The sequence below is a fragment of the Argopecten irradians genome, chromosome 8 (assembly GCF_041381155.1).
Source record: "Argopecten irradians isolate NY chromosome 8, Ai_NY, whole genome shotgun sequence".
Lineage (NCBI taxonomy): Eukaryota > Metazoa > Mollusca > Bivalvia > Pectinida > Pectinidae > Argopecten > Argopecten irradians.
The window spans coordinates 20,426,287-20,450,462 of NC_091141.1; the positions used below are offsets into that span (position 1 = coordinate 20,426,287).

Sequence of the window (24,176 nt, forward strand, 5' to 3'; positions counted from 1 at the left end):
GACGTGTAACATTGAATATGTTTGACGTATAACATTGATGATGTGTGACGTATAACATTGATGATGTGTGACGTATAACATTATTGATGTGTGACATGTTACATCGATGATGCGTGACGTGTACATTGATGATGCGAGACGTGTAAAATTGATGAGTGACGTGTAACATTGATGATGTGTGACGTGTGACATTGATGATGTGTGACGTGTTACATTGATGATGTGTGATGTCACATTGTTGGTGCGTTATGTAACATAGCTAATGTGTTATGTAACATTGATGATGTGTGATGTGTAACATTGATAATTTGTAACGTGTAACATTGATGATGTGTGACGTGTGACATTGATGATGTGTGATGTCACATTGTTGGTGCGTTATGTAACATTGCTAATGTGTTATATAACGTTGATGATGTGTGACGTGTAACATTGATGATGTGTGATTTGTAACATTGATGATGTGTGACGTGTAACATTGATGATGTGTGACGTGTAACATTGATGATGTGTGATGTCACATTGTTGGTGCGTTATGTAACATTGCTAATGTGTTATGTAACATTGATGATGTGTGACGTGTAACATTGCTAATGTGTTATGTAACATTGTTGATGTGTGACGTGTAACATTGATGATGTGTGACGTAACATTGATGATGTGTGATTTGTAACGTTGATGATGTGTGACGTGTAACATTGATGATGTGTGACGTGTAACATTGATGATGTGTGACGTAACATTGATGATGTGTGACGTGTTACATTGATGATGTGTGATGTCACATTGTTGGTGTGTTATGTAACATTGCTAATGTGTTATGTAACATTGCTAATGTGTGACGTGTAACATTGATGATGTGTGACGTAACATTGATGATGTGTGATTTGTAACATTGATGATTTGTGACGTAACATTGATGATGTGTGACGTAACATTGATGATGTGTGATTTGTAACATTGATGATGTGTGACGTGTAACATTGATGATGTGTGACGTGTAACATTGATGATGTGTGATTTGTAACGTTGATGATGTGTGACGTGTAACATTGATGATGTGTGATTTGTAACATTGATGATTTGTGACTTGCTATTTTTTCCTTCAGTAGTTTCTTTAAGATAATAAGGTTTGATGAATTAAACTGTGAAAATCATTCAAATGGACAGATAAACATGGATGATGCCTTATAAACATTATTTGCAAAACAAATTTATGTACTGGAAAACATTTTTTGGTGCTTATGTGTCATTGAAATGAAGTTGTAGTCCACAACTTGGCTTCTTTGTCTGAAGGTATACATAAACGCGTACTCATTTTACTGCACTCTATATGTACTGCCAAAAATCATTTTCAGCTTTTCTTTTTACTCGTAAAATAAAAATATGCGCTTTGTAAGTATGTATTAAGTTGGTACTTATTGGTGGTGAATAAAACAATAAAAGCACTTTTTGAGTTTTGAGTATGAAAGTTTCATGTATGTTACTAAATGATATATATATAACAGTATTTGATTTATTATCGACTTTTTGGTGATATCGTCAGTTTTTCTGTGTAACATGCATTTTATGTCAAATATCATCATGTATATTCTTTATTAGTATCTTTATTATCAAAGTATACACAAAACTGATCTGTATCGCTTTAATATGTAAGACGTTAGTTTCCGGATCACGGCGCCACACTCCCTCTTAGTTTCCCCTCAGTCGTTAAAACTGATGAAATATTCCAAGACATGCTCCCTGACCTTGACCTGCCCAGCACGTGAGAGGCAGCAGAAGTGATCACGCTTTCAACATGGATGAAGCACAGAGGGATTTTCCGTCAGACGTTTTGACGCTATAAATAATTCAACCGCGACCCAGTGCTGGATGTATACACGCATGACTGATTAATCAGCGCTTCTATAGAGCAATTCACAGTTTCCCCTTCAAATATTTTCAATATATAATCCGATGAACAATTCAATTAAAATTATGAAAATTATTGTGTATCGATGAATAGCAGAATAATGATTTCCTAAGATTTAATACATCGAACGTAAAGTCGCGACGGGTTTGATACACATGTACACTGAGTGACACCAAGGACGAAAATTCAATACTTTTTTCTTTACTGGATGAATCTTTATAATACAAATTACATGCACGCTAAATAAAACAAAACCAATTTACTAGCGACGCGCGAGGAATTCCCTACATCACATGCATGTAAAGTTTGGACTGAACAGGAAACTGATTTCATGACTGAAAAAAAAGGTAGACCTGTTTTTATTTTCGGGGTTTTTTCCCTTTCATTTTCTACTAATGAGGGGTGGGGGCGTGAAAGGAATAAGAAAAAGAAATGGCACTGTATAGTCCGATGGCTTTTGTAAATCTGCGGGCTTTTCGTGATGAATGTATCAAAATGTTTAGTAGGCCACCCTCTTTCAAAAAAATGAGGGTCTCAATTTTTTTGACCATGAAGAGGGGGCAAGGTTAAGGGTCAAATGTCAAGTGGTTTATTAGCTGAAAAACGTCTAAAAACTGGCGGGAGTGAGATTACATTTTGACTTTCAGAGGATCTTTGATTTTGATTCTATTCACTTATTTTTTTCTCTTCGTAATGGGAAATTTAATGAAAAGGTGAGATGGAGTTTAGGTCAGAGGTTGATTGATTGATTGATTGATTGATTGATTGATTGATTGATTGATTGATTGATTGATTGATTGATTGTGCTTAACGTCCTTGTTTCGGTTAAAACCGAGCCTAGGATACTAAGGTCAAAGGTGATACTAGCTTCTGCCTAGAACGAATAATCATACCCTGTCTCCAATCCGTTCCCGGCAGGCCACGACCATCTGTCAGAAATCTTCGTCCGTCGTTCAGAGCTACGTCATCGCAGCTAGCTTCTGCCTTGTATGTACCGAAGTAAAATACACAACTTGTAGCTTATATAATTCCGTGGACTAATAGCTTAGATCATGACTGTTATTTAACTTGCAATCAGTTTTCCCTAATATGACCAAAATTGATTTTATTTTTATGGATGTTTGACAAAATATCTGTCTAAAACTATTTTAAAGCATTCCGCTATACATAAACAGTGTATTTAACGCTAAAATAAGAGGAATTAAAAGACAATCTATCTTAAAACTTGAATTATGGCTGCCAAAGGAGGTATTATTGCATGTGATCTTTGAGCCCTAACTTTGATCCCACCGCATTGTCAAAAAATCGACACACATTATTTTTCCGAAAGAGGATGACCAAGCCACCGGACGAGTCAATCAGAGAAGATAGAATAAGGGGCGTAACTCGTATCTCCTTCTCGCTCTTCTCACGGTTTACGCTTGTGGAAACGCTTTTTACATAAAATATGTCGTCTGGGGAAGGGTTCGTGATAGATATTTGCTTGATGCTCAAATCACGGTCAAGAATCCAAATATCCAAGTTGCCCACAGAAAAGTAATTAAGAGCGTTCGGGTAGAAGCAAAATTGATGTTTTCGATTTCATGCATAATACTTTGTGCTGTATTTCGCGCACAGTATAGACGGTTATGTCATATCGTGGTTAAAAAGTGTGATTTTCGTCATATATTCACAATTATTATATGACTGCTGCTTTTGCTGTCTTTTGATTGGCCGATACGCTTCTCAGAAGTATTCATCAAATGCGATATCAACCCCGAAATCGGCGGCGAAAAGCACGCGAGGTTACTGGACTCAGTCCAGATACCTCTCGCGAGTCCAGTAACCTGTGTCAAAAATAGATCGAGGAAAACTCCCTTGAGATGTGACGTCATAATCACTTTTGACGTCGAGTCGTACCCAAATATAGCGTAACGGGAGTTTCCCTCATTCAATGACGTCGGGACAGTCTATTGTGACGTCATTATTATGGCGGACGGAAGCAAGTTTACTGCGATCAACGGTTATCAACAGAAATGAACTGCAAACTTCAATTTATGGGAAACGTTCAAGAATGCCAGACGGGCTGCAGTTGATACAATACTCCGGTTCTACCAGTCAGTGAGTCTACACCGTGAGCAAGAAGCATTTGGATATTTACCATTAATACTAGACATGTAACTACTTTTGTAAACAGAAAGTTTGCAAATACCATCCTGTTTTTGTAGTTAATTCTTTTTGAAGAGCCGGGTAAATATATGTATGTTTCATATAATAAAACAGTTATCGAACTATTTTCAGGTGGATACGGTGAGTTATCAACCCTCGTAAATGATATAACCCTCGGCCTCCGGCCTCGGGATATATCACTTACTCGGGTTGATAACTCACCGTATCCACCTGAAAATAGGTTGATAATTATATATTATTATATGACTGCTGCTTTTGCTGTCTTTTGATTGGCCGATACGCTTCTCAGAAGTATTCATCAACTGCGATATCAACCCCGAAATCGGCGGCGAAAAGCACGCGAGGTTACTGGACTCAGTCCAGATACCTCTCGCGAGTCCAGTAACCTGTGTCAAAAATAGATCGAGGAAAACTCCCTTGAGATGTGACGTCATAATCACTTTTGACGTCGAGTCGTACCCAAATATAGCGTAACGGGAGTTTCCCTCATTCAATGACGTCGGGACAGTCTATTGTGACGTCATTATTATGGCGGACGGCAGCAAGTTTACTGCGATCAACGGTTATCAACAGAAATGAACTGCAAACTTCAATTTATGGGAAACGTTCAAGAATGCCAGACGGGCTGCAGTTGATACAATATTCCGGTTCTACCAGTCAGTGAGTCTACACCGTTAGCAAGGAGCATTTGGATATTTACCATTATTACTACATGTAACTACTTTTGTAAACAGAAAGTTTGCATATACCATCCTGTTTTTGTAGTTAATTCTTTTTGAAGAGCCGGGTAAATATGTGTAAGTTTCATATAATAAAACAGTTATCGACCTATTTCCAGGTGGATACGGTGAGTTATCAACCCTCGTAAATGATATAACCCTCGGCCTCCGGCCTCGGGATATATCACTTACTCGGGTTGATAACTCACCGTATCCACCTGGAAATAGGTCGATAATTGTATAATATTTCCATTCTACTTTCAGTTTCCCGTTTAATCTTTGTTAAATCAGATGGGCAATATCTGGCTATGAACTCCAATCTGGTCAAGCGTATGAATATCTAACGTTTCCGCCGCGTCACTGACAATGTATTCAATGTATACTTACGCCTATACATAACGGTCAAATAATTTCAAAAGTGGTTTTAAAGTTGTTTAGTCTATGAAATCTAATAGTATTATCGTGTTGACAAAATCACTTGTATCAAAAAAAACGTCATCGCATAATTTTCATTTGTTCGCTTGTTTCAAACCGTTTTGTGTTGAACTATATTCAGAAGTTGATGCTATTGCTGTTCCGTCTATTGAACTTGGCGTCGTCAACACTAGCGCAAGCGGGAAATTTAAAGGATATATGTGTGTAGTTTTGAATTCGAAGGATCGTAATGGAAATATAAGTAATAAACTGTTACCAGATTGGACATACAGTTGATATAGAATGGCGCCCGTTCGCCATGAATATTTATCTTTCGGACGGATGGGCTTCATATCAACTGTATGTCCAATCTGGTAACAGTTTATTGCTTAAATATACATCTAAATAAGAGACAGAGCTAAAACTGGATTCAGTTCATAAAATTTTCACAGATTTCAATGATTAGGTTACCATTTCTTGTTGAAAATTACACATGCGAAAACGCTGACTGGTATAGCTGTACGAATATGGAATACTTGCTTCAATTGTGATAGGCGGTTATTATTCATAGTAAATATGTAAGTAATCTACTTCACACGAATGTTTAGCAATCTCGTGTAGTGTCCGGTTATTAATACTTGTAAATGTATATGCTCATAAAATATCCATTAGCCAGTCACGCGATGAGATTTTGGCTGGCAATGCATACATCATCGGAGGGTAGAAATTGTGAAAAACGGTCGTGAACATGTTTTTAATTGTGTTAGCTCACAAGATAGATGTTTTTAATAAGAAACGGTAACATGGCGATGTTATGGCTAAGGGATGTGTTCTCCCTTCTAGAAACATTACGGAACGGTATCGTTTGTATTAATCGCATATTCATCAACTCTCATAAATGCCCGAAAAGGTTCTAGATTGATTTAGTATAAATGTATGTCCCAATACAGTGACATTCGTTATAACTATTATTGAGTCCTGTGAAGAGGAGACAGTCTTTTCTTCCGAAGCACCTGGGTTTATCTCCCTTCTCAATGTCCAGGAGTCTCTGTGGTTGATTGGTTTTGGTTAGTTGACGACCTACTATATATAATCATTAGAACCGACATCCCCTGCATACAATGTGTCAGGAGGCTGCTGTATATTTCGTGTCCTTTCTCACTGTCCCTGTAAAAGTGGAACTCGTGTCGCCAAAGACAAAGAACAGCACACCCAACCGGGTACACCAATCAGTTTTTCTAATTTTACTGTTGTGGCCGTATTTGTTAATTTCTTAAGGATTGAGTGGTCATGTCACTTGTATAGCATATAATCAAAACGTTTAACTAGTACTCTATAAGAACTCAAAACTTCATTAGTCTGTCCTCGAATACGAACCCATGAATATGAACATATGTATACTTAGTTTGTAAGTTCACTTATGAAGAAATCTCCATTTACAGTAGGTACAACTTTTAATGTTCGTAACCTCAGAGTGGATACATTACCGTAACAGTACTGTACGTATTCTAAATCTCACTTTTGTTAATTTTGTTTGCAAACGTAGATACGTGTACTTTTATTTTTTTATACATACAATTGTATGTCATTACAATTTATCATGGTTTATCAGTGAAACCCCGGACATTCCACGATTTATCACCCAAATGAGGGCTGATAAGTAGAGTTTTTACTCGTACGTTTATAAAAAAAAACATTTAACATTCAGCGAAGCCAAATCACCAATGAGAAACGAGAATTTGTTGGAAATACCACGTATAGAGGCAGCTTTCTGTGGGAATACGTTATATACAGTATGTGCCAAACACTTGGTGCAGTATAATTACAGTATGTTTTAGATGTCATTTACTCACGGACGACAAGTAATGTATTGTACATATACATGTAGGTACACAATATATCATTGTTGAAAAACGACATACGCGAGTCTGACGTCCAGTCGGACATGCACGTGCGAAATTGGAAAACACGTACCTGTTCGTATGTGATGTGTTTCCAGGTCAGTGGTTGACCTCGGCAGTCCCTGGTTTATTGTATACTGAAGTCACTGAAGCGAAACCGATTTTTTCGGTTGAGTGATCACCCACTTAAGACCAACTCACTGCTCCAGACTCGATTTGTTGTGGACCTATGTATAGATTTTGAAGGCGTTCTCAACTTAAACATTCCAATATGGACCGAAGCCGCAGCAAAAGTACCCGAGTGACAAGTAAGTAAACAAAGCATTTAGTTGGACAGGTAAAATTCCCACAGGTACAGATAGATAGTCGATGTCTGATTTTAGAGAGGCTTTCTCGAACTACAACTTAGTACAAGGCCTTGCTTACTCAGTAAATAAAAGGGTCCCTGGTCCCCCTTTCTACCTACATAGTATTGTCATATTTTCATTATTGTTAAATAGCTTCGTGTGCTTTAACTTAAAACAAACACTTGGGTCCCGTACCTGGGTAAGGGTAGTATACATGTATATTTATATATGTACAGAGGGGCACACATGTGTAGGCGTGATCGTACGTACGGTACAGTGGGGGATATTGGGCCATTCTGATAACGATAATGAGAAACTGATGTGGAATAATTATATACTCACCGGATTAGCTGACTGACCCTCACACAAGTAAGTGTACTATACAGTAGTTATAACAGGAACGCCTAGAATTATCATAATTTCTGCTGACAGTAAGGAACTAATAAAACTGATAAAACGTACTATATAGATTATAACGTTAATTACCATAATTACTCTGATCAAGCACTTAATTGTCAGCAGTGGCATATCGTACATACATGTACAGTATTGGGGTATATGGTGATGAGAAAATGTTAATTGTTTTTAACTTGGCTGTGATTACTAGGCCCAAGGATTTATAAGTGAGAAGGATTCGTGTCTGTCTCTTTACATTACTAAACACCACACGAGACGCCTATGAACCGGGAATAAAAACCGTTTTTCTCAACAAATACTTGTCTTATCGAGTCAAACGAAACACCATTGTAAAGTTTATTAAATTTCACGACGTTTATAACTTGCTTTAAAGACGGAATGTTTAGGGGATATGTCTTAAATTTTCGTTAAAAAAAATCGACAGGTCATGAAATGACAGCACCGCTTCAGAAAGTAAGACGGTAACCCTCCCACCCGCAAGCTACATCAAAGGCTGCGCCGGCGGATATCACAGGAAAATCAGTCGTCGCCCAACGTCACGGTCAGTGCACAAACACAAAAGCGCCTGCCTTGGACTTCCCCAAAACCCAGTGTGACTTATCCTTCTCATATACGTCCTTGCTAGGCCCTATCACCTACCCACTCCAACAGGTGTAGCTTGATGACCAGAGGGGCCTATAATATCTATAAGTAATTACATGTATATTACCCTACAATTACCCTGGGTATCACCATATGTATATATTATATGTATAACCTTAATGACCCCAGGTATCTCTAGCCTGTGTGTATATTAAATACCTTTGATGTAATAGGGTTACCTGTAGCTTATGACAAAGGTATACATACAATGTACCTCATATATCCCTCAATGTGCACATATTACGTGTATGTGAATTGTGAAACGTCCTTAAGATAGATTGATACCAACATCCACTAACTGGAGGTGGGGTGGGGGTGTGTGTGTGTCTTATTTAAAGATGCTCCACCACTGACAAATGGTATTTTTTTCACTATCAAAAACAGGAGCAGACGACTTAGACTTTGTATTTTTCATCAGTCCCAAAAGTTACTTACTTTATAACGTTACCGCCATTGAAAAGTTTGAGCTTCTAATTTTACTTTAAGTTAAAAAAATAAAAAATAATTAATTGCATCCCGAAAAAATTCTGTGGCACTATATCCTATAAGGAATGAAGTACTGATTGCGCATACACCAAAGGCAACATGAATTATTTTATAGTATATTTTTGTTAATTAGACATATAAATACACGATTAAACACCAATTATTGTTCAAATGATGAATATCTTTTAATGCTTTGTCGGCGATGGAGCATCTTTAAGGATGATTATGGTACTTTATATTTTCTTCATTTTATTTCAAGTTCTGTAAAATGTTGTATGATTTTTTGTTACAGAGTAATTACGTCTGAAACTTCTCTCAAAATTTGCAAAAGTGAGTCTGGTTGCTAGAAGAGTGTATTTTGTTTAGCTCATGATCAGATCTGCTTGACTAAATTCATGTCCATTATGGTGCAGCATCCGTCGTCTCCGTTGTACAGCATTGTTGTCTTAAACTATCTGGTAATCTTATCCAAATCTCCCCGAGAAATTTCTTAACTTAAAAGCAACAACTATGACATGAATCACAACAAAAAAATTAATGAATTAATGAACAGTAAAGATTTTCATCAAATTGATTGACCTTGATCTGTTTAATTTGACTTATTTCTAATGTAGCATGGATGCTGAAAGATGTTCTGTAGAAAAAGAGACCATGCAGTATCTAGTATTTGATAGTAACCTCTCTGATCTATCAGGGTTCTGTCCCTTTGTTTTATTCAGCAACATGATAGAAGCCAACCATTGATGATGTTGACCTTGTTTCAAGGTCATTTAAGGATCATGTTTTATGAATTATCATTGGATTCTCTATAACCCAGAAATCTTAAGTTGATGACAGAACCCTAGCTAGGCTGTATACTATGTTTAACCAAAAAGCATCAATTATTGAAGACCCTTAGATTGAGTCATTTGATAGTTACTGCACATGATGTGGTAAACTGTTCTGTTTTGAGAAGCATTCAAGTCATAATTAAAAAAGAAGTCTTACAATGAACTTTGCTGAATTTGTTCAATCAATGACCTTTAGGTATGTCATGGTCATCACATCGGCTATACAAATCAGGTGAGCGATACAGGCCCATCGGACCTCTTCTTACTATTAGCTTTACATTTGATGCACATTTGATTTTGCTTTGTTTGTTGTGTGTAATATGTGCTTTGTTTGATAGTCTGGATACCAGACACATTTTTAGTACTGTGTCAACAATGTATCATAACATTTCTAAACAACTTTGATTTGTATACCAGTACGTACAACAGTAACACAGTTGTGAATCATTATTGAATCATGCTGTCCACATTCATACATACTGTTTTGTTTGTGTGAACTTTTGACTTTCATACTCAGTATAATACCACTGAAGGAAATATATAACTTTTAACCAGAACTAGAATAATGAACCAAGAGCATCTGGACATATTTGTAGACTATATTTCATTACAGGCGATGATTTTAAATAAATTCTATAAATATACATTGATGAAGTTCAAAATACATTCTGTCTATCCAGTAAGCTAACAGATGCTTCACTTTGTCAATATTTATAAATCAATTATGTGAAATCAATTGCCTGTGATGTGATAGGCCCCCTTGCCTCGGTCATCTTCAATCTTTGGTGGCCGGGTGGTTAAGATGTCTCAACATATTACCACATGATCTCCACCTCTGGGTCGCGAGTTCGAATCCCATGTGGGGCAGTTGCCAGGTACAGACCGCCGGTCGGTGATTTTTCTCCAGTAACTCCAGCTTTCCTCCACCATCAAACCTGGAACATCCTTACATGACCATGACTGTTAATAGGCCGTTAAACTAATAAAACGCATCATTTTATAGAAACAGAAATCCTATTTATAATTACCAGGTAGATTAGCTACATCCATTGTACTATTATGACTGCTACTGTTTTTAGTCTGAGAGAAAGTTCGGTCCCTATAGCTTATTATCTTATGTATTGAACTATATTATATAGATATCTTTTTGTTTTACTTTCTCTTTTTGATATTGTTACAAGTAATAGGTAGTTTATAACCTTTTTTCGTATCATTTGTCTTTTTTATTTCTATTGTTGCAGAGGAAAGGTTTTTTTCTTTATTAGTTTTAATAATAACACTAACTGCCTTAGAAATTATCTCCCCTTAACTACTTTGGATGTGTCATTTTAAAAATTAATTTCTATTGATAATATTAATCTTTTATTTGAAAATCAAAATACACAAAGTATCAATTATTTACTACATTTAAATGAGAATTCACGATGCCAATTTGTTTTGATGATATTCGTTCCAATATATGTTGATTTGATTTTTAGACTGCAATTGTGCTATTATATAATTAATAGCAATAGATATTGATCACTCACTTGTATTATATACGATTTACACAGTGATTTAACATTGAATGGAGTTACAAGATTACTTATTTTACATCAACAATGAACGGTATAATTATGATGGTTATAGTTTATATATGATGGTTTGTTTGACAATACATTTGATTTGTGTTAACACGCCTCCATAATTATGTGCTAGTTTTAGAGGTTCGTGTTCTACACCCATACAGTTACGTTTTTATTAAAATGCCTCACTCTATTGGAATGCCTATACTTGAGATACATAATTTAAGATGTTCATATGTGGATAGGAAAGATAGGGATATTTTACCTGCGGGTCACAGATGTAGTAAAACCCAAGACTTGCCGATGATTTTACATTTTGTGATCCTGAGAGTAGAATATCCTATCTCTTGTCTGTACATCTGTGAAATGGTATTTTTCTCTCAAACCTCAAAGTTATTAGTTCAGACTGTGCTGTCATTTTGATTTTTTTTCGGTTAACATATAGATAAGATTACCACCACTGCAAATCATGATAATTACACAATATTTTGAAGGGAAAGCCCATTGTTTGTGTCCTGTACAATAATACCAGCCTGGTTTCTGAATTTGATGCTCAAATTTTACTGAGAATTAAAGAAACATTTTTGTTGATGCCGTGGTGTCACACGGTTGTATTGCATGAGTAGCCATGTAATACAGCTTCAATCAGACGACATGAGCAAATTGCATGAGACCAGCCAGTATTACTCAGTAGACTTGAGAGAAATTGTTTTATATGTGTTTATAAACGCACATATATCATAGTCAAGATGTTAATCAGGACATCTCCCAATGTTATTTAGATTTAGGGTTAAATGTCAATGTATAATGTTGATTTACATGGAGTCAGGGAGTGAATTATTGATATAAAGTATTTATGTACCATTACAATCTTATCAACAACAGCTTCAGTTTACAATGCATATCTGTCAAATATCATGATATTTATGTACATGTTGGTCTATGTATAGTCCGGGCCTAAAAAACAGTCAATGTTTACAAGATTGATGATATTATTACAGAATGATTAGGAATCCAGTGTTTTGTGTTGTGGTTTTAAAAAGTGATGATTATGTTTACATTGTTTTGGTATGGAATCAATTACAGTACTTGTAAAATTATTAAAGCATCCTTAGTTTTGATTCATATCCAATGCTTGAACTTCTTTGACAAACTTATATTTTTTATATCACACTTGTACCTTTGTCATACATCATTAGACAGAGATACAGATGTGTCATTTCATCATACGCATGTACACAGTATATTTATCAGCTTATTTCAATACTTCTCTGAAATTCTTGTCAAAAACAAAATATTTGGAGATGAAACTCGGATCACCCAATTAAAAAAGAAACTTTTCGAAAGATGAAAACAAAGTGGCTGTATATTTGACTATACCAGCTGTAAACAAACTGGCTGTATATCGGTGACTATATATAGTTATACCAGCTGTAAACAAACTGGCTGTATATCGGTGACTATATATAGTTATACCAGCTGTAAACAAACCGACTGTATATCTGACTTTATCCCGCCTCAGACAAGAATCTTGTATTCCTATTGGTTAAAATGACGTCACGTGATATCCAAGATATAGTCGTATCAGGTAAGTAGAAATTGTATCAGGTTTGGACGATAGTTATCGTTCTTTGCCCTAATGTCATTAGCAACAAGATGGTGGCCAAGTAACGCTTCGCAACGACAGCACTCAAAGAGATGGAGACAAAATGTTTGAATGATAGCGCTGATGACCACTGTCAAGGCAAACCAAAATCGGCAATACTTATTTCACAGAAATGGACCTTGACAACACATTCGAGTCGTTCAATGAGGTGAAAATCGCTCAAGTTTTGAGTCGTTTTGGTGTGGTTTCCAGACATAATGCATTTTGCATTTGTTCATTGAAAGGGTCTTCGATGGGATACATTTGTTACACAGTTTGTTATTGACCTAATACGGACAAAAATATTGGGTCTAAAATAAACATGCTGTATCAGGCTTGGCTTCGTCTCGCCCAATACAAGTTTATTTTATACCCAATATTTTTCCATATTAGGTCACTAACAGACTGTGTAACTAATAAAACTAGCTGTATATCTGACTATTTATCTATTATGGCCTGGTTGAGAGGGCACTTTTGCCTCATATTATTGTCGAGGGATGGAATAGTGCCCGAGCCGAAAGCGAGGGCACTATCCCATCACGAGACAATACTATGAGGCAATACTGCCCTCTCAACCAGGCCATAATGGGTTTAGTACATCACCCCCGCATAAGAACCGTTTTCATGTCATCGTAGCAGAAGCTCATCAGGTGACACCTCGCAACGCTATTTTCATTTCCACAAAACATTAAATTACAACATATGAATTGTAGCAGAAATCTGTGATTCTATAAAATGGGATTCAGCTTCACGAAGATTTCGAAGTAGATCGATACGGTGAACTGTCTTTTGTAGAAAAGCAACATTTGCTTCCATCCCCACACACAACAGCCTGTCTGCCATCTTGGCGTCTTGGTCGAAGCGCAACGTTATAATGACGTCGTGTAATGGTGAAGTAACAATACATTCATGTTCACTTTCGCACCACTTCAATATATAGTGCCCGCTTGCCCGGGCACTATTGCAAATAGTTGCCATGTATGTAGCCAATTAGAATCCATTATTCTGTCACGTGATGTACTAATATTCTATTGTAGCCCTTTCCAGAGAAAACTGTTCTCCTATAGTGTTGTCTGGTGAGGTATAGTCCCCGAGTCGAAGACGTGGGGACTATACCTCGCCAGACAATACAATAGGAGAACTGTTCCCTAGAGAAAGGGCCATAACAGATTTAGTACGTCACATGACATTCATTATGACGTCATATATTTGACCATATGCTCATTCCCGAGGGAATATACTTTAGTATAGTTCCCGTAGTCAGGTATAGTCTCCTGTAGTCAAGAAGGACAGGGAACTGTCGCAAAATAGATCATGGCTTTTATCCAATCGCATTCCTAGTAATTATCATGTGATGTACTAAATATAGTTATACCACAGGTGGTAGCCTACCACCTGTGAGTTATATATACCAGCTGTAAACAAACTGACTGTATATCTGACTATACCAGCTGTAAACAAACTGACTGTATATCTGACTATATATAGTAATACCAGCTGTAAACAAACTGGCTGCATATCTGACCATACCAGCTGTAAACAAACTAACTGTATATCTGACTATACCAGCTGTAAACAAACTGACTGTAAATCTGACTATACCAGCTGTAAAAAAACTGGCTGTATATTGGACTATATATTGTTATACCAGCTGTAAACAAACTGACTATATCTGACTATACCATCTGTAAACAAACTGACTGTATATCTGACTATACCAGCTTTAAACAAACTGGCTGTATATCTGACTATATATAGTTATACCAGCTGTAAACAAATTGACTGTATATCTGACTATATATAGTTATACCAGCTGTAAACAAACTGACTGTATATCTGACTATATATAGTTATACCAGCTGTAAACAAACTGACTGTATATCTGACTATACCAGCTGTAAACAAACTGACTGTATATCTGACTATATATAGTTATACCAGCTATAAACAAACTGGCTGTATATCTGACTATATATAGTTATACCAGCTGTAAACAAACTGACTGTATATCTGACTATACCAGCTGTAAACAAACTGACTGTATATCTGACTATATATAGTTATACCAGCTGTAAACAAACTGGCTGTATATCTGACCATACCAGCTGTAAACAAACTAACTGTATATCTGACTATACCAGCTGTAAACAAACTGACTGTATATCTGACTATACCAGCTGTAAAAAAACTGGCTGTATATTGGACTATATATTGTTATACCAGCTGTAAACAAACTGACTGTATATCTGACTATACCATCTGTAAACAAACTGACTGTATATCTGACTATACCAGCTTTAAACAAACTGGCTGTATATCTGACTATATATAGTTATACCAGCTGTAAACAAATTGACTGTATATCTGACTATATATAGTTATACCAGCTGTAAACAAACTGACTGTATATCTGACTATATATAGTTATACCAGCTGTAAACAAACTGACTGTATATCTGACTATACCAGCTGTAAACAAACTGACTGTATATCTGACTATATATAGTTATACCAGCTGTAAACAAACTGGCTGTATATCTGACTATATATAGTTATACCAGCTGTAAACAAACTGACTGTATATCTGACTATACCAGCTGTAAACAAACTGACTGTATATCTGACTATATATAGTTATACCAGCTGTAAACAAACTGGCTGTATATCTGACTATATATAGTTATACCAGCTGTAAACAAACTGACTGTATATCTGACTATACCAGCTGTAAACAATTTGACTGTATATCTGACTATACCAGCTGTAAACAAACTGACTGTATATCTGACTATACCAGCTGTAAAAAAACTGGCTGTATATCTGACTATATATAGTTATACCAGCTGTAAACCAACTGGCTGTATATCTGACTATATATAGTTATACCAGCTGTTAACAAACTTACTGTATATCTGACTATATCATCTGTAAACAAACTGACTGTATATCTGACTATACTAGCTGTAAACAAACTGACTGTATATCTGACTATATATAGTTATACCAGTTGTTAACAAACAGGCTGTATATCTGACTATATATAGTTTTACCAGCTGTAAACAAACTGGCTGTATATCTGACTATATCTGACTATACCAGCTGTAAACAAACTGACTATATCTGACCATACCATCTGTAAAAAACTGACTGTATATCTGACTATACCAGCTGTAAACAAACTGGCTGTATATCTGACTATACCATCTGTAAACAAACTGACTATATCTGACTATACCATCTGTAAACAACTGACTGTATATCTGACTATACCAGCTGTAAACAAACTGTCTGTATATCGGACTATATAAAGTTTTACCAGCTGTAAACAAACTGGCTGTATATCGGACTATATATAGTTATACCTGCTGTAAACAAACTGGCTGTATATCTGACTATATCTGACTATACCAGCTGTAAACAAACTGACTATATCTGACTTTACCATCTGTAAAAAACTGACTGTATATCTGACTATACCAGCTGTAAACAAACTGGCTGTATATCTGACTATATATAGTTTTACCAGCTGTAAACAAACTGGCTGTATATCGGACTATACCATCTGTAAACAAACTGACTATATCTGACTATACCATCTGTAAAAAACTGACTGTATATCTGACTATACCAGCTGTAAACAAACTGGCTGTATATCGGACTATATAAAGTTTTACCAGCTGTAAACAAACTGGCTGTATATCGGACTATATATAGTTATACCTGCTGTAAACAAACTAGCTGTATATCGGACTATACCAGCTGTAAACAAACTGACTGTGTATCTAAGTATATATAGTTTTACCCGAACTATCTCTATGATTAGCTACGCCGCTCATATCTTGGGGTTAATATATAGGTCAAGTAAACGTTATCTCGATTTGATATGATATTTATACATTAAGTTTTTATTGTGGATATGACTAGTACATGGAGTAAAAAAGATGAGCTTTTACATGAAGCCAGGCTAGCTGAAAACCAGATAAGTATGTACCTGGATAATGCAACCTCCGTACCTGTGGAGGTAACACAAACACCTGTTACTAAAGCAATCTGATTGGTGGAAACTCATAATCAGTTGGCCTGATTGATGATGTATACTTTATTTCTGAGAAGTGTCTTGTTATTTGCCACTAAATGGTTATAATGATACATGAGTTTCACTATACATGTCACAATGGTATTGGTCACTAACAGTGCATGGAAATAAAACAATACAATGTCAATGTGCAATCACTCAAGATGCTGGACATTCATGGAGATCTTCCTTGATATAAGTGATTGGTTGGACATTTTTTTTTCAGGTCTAAAGGCCAAATGTCTGTTGCTATAAATAGAAATATGCCTCCGTTCTTTTCAACTCTGCTCCTTTGCCCAAAGGGTCAAAATTTCAATTATGAAGTGATGATTGAATGATGTATGTTTTGCTGTTTGACATCAAATAAGATCTTCGAAACCATAGATTCTGGCTAAGAACCATGTTTACCAGTATTGTCATTACATACAAAGATAACAGAGATCTTTACCTGCTCTCTGTTTATATAACAGAGTACATCAATACAGTAACCTGGTAGTGTTGCTGACCCCCCCCCCCCATTCCAAGTCTAAAGTCTCCAGTCCCCCCAGTTTAAAGTCCTCCAAGTCTAAAATCTCCCCCCATCCCTCACCAGTCTAAAATCTCCCCCCATCCCTCACCAGTCTAAAATCTCCTCCTTCCCTCATCAGTCTAAAGTCTCCCCCGAATCCTCACCAGTCTTAAATCCCCCCTTCCCTCATCAGTCTAAAGTCTCCCCCCCACCCCTCACCAGTTTAAAGTCTATCCCTCCATCCCTCACCAGTTTAAAGTGCCCCCACCCCTCACCAGTTTAAAGTCTATACCTCCATCCCTCACCAGTTTAAAGTGCCCCCACCCCTCACCAGTTTAAAGTCTATCCCTCCATCCCTCACCAGTTTAAAGTCTATCCCTTAATCCCTCACCAGTTTAAAGTGCCCCCATCCCTCACCAGTTTAAATACCCCCACCGCTCACCAGTTTAAAGTGCCCCCACCCCTCACCAGTCTAAAGTCTCCCCCACCCCTCATCTGTCTAAAGTCTCCCCCAACCCCTCACCAGTCTAAAGTCTCCCCCCACCCGTCACCAGTCTAAAGTCTTCCCCCCCCCTCACCAGTTTAAAGTCTATCCCCCCACCCGTCACCAGTCTAAAGTCTCCCCCCACCCGTCACCAGCCTAAAGTCTTCCCCCACCCCTCACCAGTTTAAAGTCTATCCCCCACCCGTCACCAGTCTAAAGTCTCCCCCACCCCTCACCAGTCTAAAATCTCCCCCCATCCCTCACCAGTCTAAAATCTCCCCCCATCCCTCACCAGTCTAAAATCTCCTCCTTCCCTCATCAGTCTAAAGTCTCCCCCGAACCCTCACCAGTCTAAAATCCCCCTTCCCTCATCAGTCTAAAGTCTCCCCCCCCCCACCCCCCCTCACCAGTTTAAAGTCTATCCCTCCATCCCTCACCAGTTTAAAGTGCCCCCACCCCTCACCAGTTTAAAGTCTATACCTCCATCCCTCACCAGTTTAAAGTGCCCCCACCCCTCACCAGTTTAAAGTCTATCCCTCCATCCCTCACCAGTTTAAAGTCTATCCCTTAATCCCTCACCAGTTTAAAGTGCCCCCACCCCTCACCAGTCTAAAGTCTCCCCCCACCCCTCATCTGTCTAAAGTCTCCCCCAACCCCTCACCAGTCTAAAGTCTCCCCCCACCCGTCACCAGTCTAAAGTCTTCCCCCACCCCTCACCAGTTTAAAGTCTATCCCCCCACCCGTCACCAGTCTAAAGTCTCCCCCCACCCGTCACCAGCCTAAAGTCTCCCCCCACCCCTCACCAGTTTAAAGTCTATCCCCCCACCCGTCACCAGTCTAAAGTCTCCCCCACCCCTCACCAGTCTAAAGTCTCCCCCCACCCCTCACCAATCTAAAGTCTATCCCCCACCCCTCACCAGTTTAAAGTCTATCCCTCCATCCCTCACCAGTTTAAAGTGCCCCCACCCCTCACCAGTTTAAAGTCTCCCCCCACCCCTCACCAATTTAAAGTCTCCCCCCACCCCTCACCAGTTTAAAGTCCATCCCTCCATCTGTCACCAGTCTAAAGTCTCTCCCCACCCCTCACCAGTTTAAAGTCTCTCCCACCCCTCACCAGTTTATAGTCTACCCCTCACCCCTCACCAGTCTAAAGTCTCCCCCCCCACCCCTCACCAGTCTAAAGTCCCCCCCCACCCCTCACCAGTCTAAAGTCTCCCCCACCCCTCACCAGTCTAAAGTCCACCCCCCACCCCTCACCAGTCTAAAGTCCACCCCCAGTCTTCTCCATCCAGAGTGTGCCCTAGCTTATCTAGCCATTGGGATGTGTCATATCAATAACAGAAACAGGTTGTCAACTTGGGTGTAATATAGGCCAATGGACTTCATTGATCATTCATAAAAATAACTAGTTAACAGTGTTGGTCTATAGATTTCCTGGATTTCTCGAGAGTCTGGTGTTTTACCGACTTTCCAGCGATACTGTTATTATAAGACCCCGGTATATAATCCCCTGGGTAATGATAACCTAGAAAATTATAGGTTTCTTTGACTAAATTATTGGGTTGATAGGTAGCGAGATATTGCCCCCATTGTTCTACTGTGACACATTATTGATTCTTCATTAGTCTTATTTACATCAGTTAATGTGTCGATTGGACATCTCTGTAAACACATCTGTAAGCTTTTTACTAGTCTTATTACCGATCAATATCTCAGACAGGTTCTGCTGTTTCCGAACTTTCCTGACAGATTTTGCTATTCTCTAACCTTGGATTCTCTGACAGATTGTAGTGTTTTCCAACAGGTTCTGCTGTTTTCGTACTTTCCTGACAGATTTTGCTATTCTCTTACCTTGGATTCTCTGACAGATTGCAGTGCTTTCCAACAGGTTCTGGTGTTCCCCTGTCGGAATCTGTTGCTCTGTGAGCAGTTCTGATTTTCTACATTAATTAAAGTGTAAAAGTGTATAGTATTCTGTCACAGATTTAATGAAAATGCTTCCCAAAATGTTAGTGTTCCCTGATAAGTTCTGCTGTTCCCTGATGGGTTCTGATGTTCTTTGACAGATGTAACAGTGTTCTCTGACAAGTGTTCTTAGATATAGGTTTTTGCCTCCTCCAACATTCAAATATATGACTTAGCATTCTAATGCAGGGTCTGATGTTCTCCAACAGGGTTCTCTTTTAGGATTTGTTGTTCTCTGACAAGGTACAGTGTTCTTTGAGAGGGCGGGGTGTTCTCTGACAGGGCCGAGTGTTCTCTGACAAGTTGTGGTGTCCTTTGACAGGCCGGGTGTTCTCTGACAAGTTGTGGTGTTCTGCGACAAATTGGGGTGTTCTCTGACAGGGCCAGGTGTTTTCTGAGATATTGTGGTATTTTCAATTATTACTTTTGGTGTGTCAGTGACATAAGACATCCTGTAGTGTGCATGTGTTTGTGGTATCGTATATGTGTTTGTGATATATGTTGTCCCAATGATGTTGTCCCCACACTGTTTCAGTGTTACAATAGGTGACGTTTGTAATCAATACTTCAGTATAGATATAAGTCACATCGCTGTATTACTTCTATCTTATTGATAAGGAGATTGAAATCATATCATTAAGCTCACTGAGGTGTAAAACATTGTTATAGATATACTGTATCACCTCGTCCTGTACAGAGTCTGGTAACAACTATTGCTGTACCGATCTGGAGATCGAAGCTACCAGCTTTATAAATAATCTAAACACTGCTGTGTATAGGTAAATCTAAGAGATTGTATGTAGGAACATCGACTGTTCCCTCGACATTTAAACACAGTTATACATGTCTATTGACTAAGCCCTTCTCATTGTACAGTATTTGCTAATGCTTTATGGCATATTGACTATTTAATTGTACTGTTATAGATTTGACAGCTATCATGTATACAGTATACATTCTATTGTTATTGAATGCACATTCTATGTCCCAAGGATGGGAAAGAGGATTTCAAACTCATTGTACTGGTATACTTTTTTTTCATGAAATGATAAGAAAAAATGCATTGCATTGTTTCTTGATATCATAAAATTTTCAATACAGAACTACAGAACTACGGGTAAGCAGTACTGGGCCACGAGGACTAGGTAGTAGTGTACGTAGAATCAGACCACCATACAGAGCTTGAGTTTTCCTTAAAGGGATGAAAACTGTCATGTTTATGTTTCATTTGAGATATATCACATACACTAAGTTACGATACATGTGTTGGTATACACACCGACAGATACACATGTACGTAACGTGTTATTCTGTTTTCTATAACACAGGTAACGTGCAGATGGCCTCAGGTCGTTAACTTAACCTGTGTACCTTTAGGATTGAAGAATGTATATATATACATAGGGCCATTAAATACAGGTAACCTGGACAGGTTATGACTCCACAGGTATATATATACCTAGTATGGCTGACAAAATGCACAGACAATAAGCTGACACCAAAGGTTCTAACGGCACTTTATTAGCGTCTGTTGGATAACCAGCCCTTGGCCTAGCTAAAGTAGCCCAGACCTTCTTATGTATCTGTTTGTAATAGTGTCCATTTAGGGTTAGGGGACTGCAATTTTGTATGATGAAGCAAAGAGTACTGACAAAATTCAGTAGAACAAAACTAGAGCATTTCATAATAAAATAAAAAGGCAAGGGTGGTAGCTCTGTATGATAGGGGCATTGTATTAATTCAAAATGGACCTAGGGCAGTAACTCTGTATGATAGTGGCATTGTATTTATTCAAAGTGGACTAAGGGTGGTAACTCTGTATGATAGGGGCATTGTATTTATTCAAAACGGACCAAGGGTGGTAACTCTGTATGATAGGGGCATTGTATATATTCAAAATGGACCAAGGGCAGTAACTCTGTATGATAGGGGCATTGTATTTATTCAAAATGGACCAAGGGTGGTAACTCTGTATGATAGGGGCATTGTATTTATTCAAAATGGACCAAGGGCAGTAACTCTGTATGATAGGGGCATTGTATTTATTCAAAATGGACCAAGGGCAGTAACTCTGTATGATAGTGGCATTGTATATATTCAAAATGGACCTAGGGCAGTAACTCTGTATGATAGGGGCATTGTATATATTCAAAATGGACCAAGGGTGGTAACTCTGTATGATAGGGGCATTGTATTTATCCAACATGGACCAAGGGTGGTAACTCTGTATGATAGGGGCATTGTATTTATTCAACATGGACCAAGGGTGGTAACTCTGTATGATAGGGGCATTGTATTTATTCAACATGGACCAAGGGCAGTAACTCTGTATGATAGGGGCATTGTATTTATTCAAAATGGACTAAGAGCGGTAACTCTGTATGATAGGGGCATTGTATTTATTCAAAATGGACCAAGGGCAGTAACTCTGTATGATAGTGGCATTGTATATATTCAAAATGGACCAAGGGTGGTAACTCTGTATGATAGGGGCATTGTATTTATTCAAAATGGACCAAGGGCAGTAACTCTGTATGATAGTGGCATTGTATTTATTCAAAGTGGACTAAGGGTGGTAACTCTGTATGATAGGGGCATTGTATTTATTCAAAACGGACCAAGGGTGGTAACTCTGTATGATAGGGGCATTGTATATATTCAAAATGGACCAAGGGCAGTAACTCTGTATGATAGGGGCATTGTATTTATTCAAAATGGACCAAGGGTGGTAACTCTGTATGATAGGGGCATTGTATTTATTCAAAATGGACCAAGGGCAGTAACTCTGTATGATAGGGGCATTGTATTTATTCAAAATGGACCTAGGGCAGTAACTCTGTATGATAGTGGCATTGTATATATTCAAAATGGACCTAGGGCAGTAACTCTGTATGATAGGGGCATTGTATATATTCAAAATGGACCAAGGGTGGTAACTCTGTATGATAGGGGCATTGTATTTATCCAACATGGACCAAGGGTGGTAACTCTGTATGATAGGGGCATTGTATTTATTCAACATGGACCAAGGGTGGTAACTCTGTATGATAGGGGCATTGTATTTATTCAACATGGACCAAGGGCAGTAACTCTGTATGATAGGGGCATTGTATTTATTCAAAATGGACTAAGAGCGGTAACTCTGTATGATAGGGGCATTGTATTTATTCAAAATGGACCAAGGGCAGTAACTCTGTATGATAGTGGCATTGTATATATTCAAAATGGACCAAGGGTGGTAACTCTGTATGATAGGGGCATTGTATTTATTCAAAATGGACCAAGGGCAGTAACTCTGTATGATAGTGGCATTGTATATATTCAAAATGGACCAAGGGTGGTAACTCTGTATGATAGGGGCATTGTATTTATTCAAAATGGACCAAGGACGGTAACTCTGTATGGTAGGGGCATTGATTTAATTCAAAATGGACCAAGGGCAGTAACTCTGTATGATAGGGGCATTGTATATATTAAAAATGGACCAAGGGTGGTAGCTCTGTATGATAGGGGCATTGTATTTATTCAAAATGGACCAAGGGCAGTAACTCTGTATGATAGGGCATTGTATATATTCAAAATGGACCAAGGGCAGTAATTCTGTATGATAGGGCATTGTATATATTCAAAATGGACCAAGGGCAGTAACTCTGTATGATAGATGCATTGTATTTATTCAAAATGGACCAAGGACACAGTAAATCTGTATGATAGGGGCATTGTGTTAATTCAAAATGCACCAAGGGCTGTAACTCTGTATGATAGGGACATTGTATGAATTCAAAATGCACCAATTAAAGGGCAGTAATTCTGTAGGATAGGGGCATTATATTAATTCAAAATGGACCAAGGGCAGTAAATCTGTATGATAGGGGCATTGTATTCATTCAAAATGCACCAAGGGCAGTAAATCTGTATATTGGGGGCACCAGATATATTCAAAAGAAACCATGCAAGGGCAGTAACTCTGTCCAATGACGCATTAAATTTATTTATAAATGAACCAAGGGCAGTAACTCTGTATATTGAATGATTTGAATTCTATAGTAAATATAACAAGAAATATATTTCTAAAACATATATTTTATATGTTTCTG

The 24,176-nt window shown here is 37.8% G+C and overlaps 1 protein-coding gene across 7 annotated transcripts in view; it reads left to right on the plus strand.

The window, feature by feature from the left end:
• Positions 1–7,009: 7,009 nt before the first annotated feature.
• The window catches only part of LOC138329633 (1-phosphatidylinositol 4,5-bisphosphate phosphodiesterase delta-4-like), a 57,466-nt gene continuing 40,299 nt past the window's right edge, over positions 7,010–24,176 (plus strand). Inside the window, exons 1-2 of one of the 7 annotated variants that reach the window (XM_069276742.1) lie at positions 7,010–7,423; positions 9,300–9,337. In XM_069276742.1, coding sequence (XP_069132843.1) covers position 9,337 — 1 coding nt within the window. In that variant the 5' untranslated portion in view covers positions 7,010–7,423; positions 9,300–9,336. Of the gene's footprint in view, positions 7,424–7,729; positions 7,832–8,311; positions 8,421–9,299; positions 9,338–10,020; positions 10,070–16,948; positions 17,031–24,176 lie in introns of those variants that run through there. The other 6 variants (XM_069276743.1, XM_069276745.1, XM_069276740.1 and 3 more) reach the window with 6 other exon arrangements.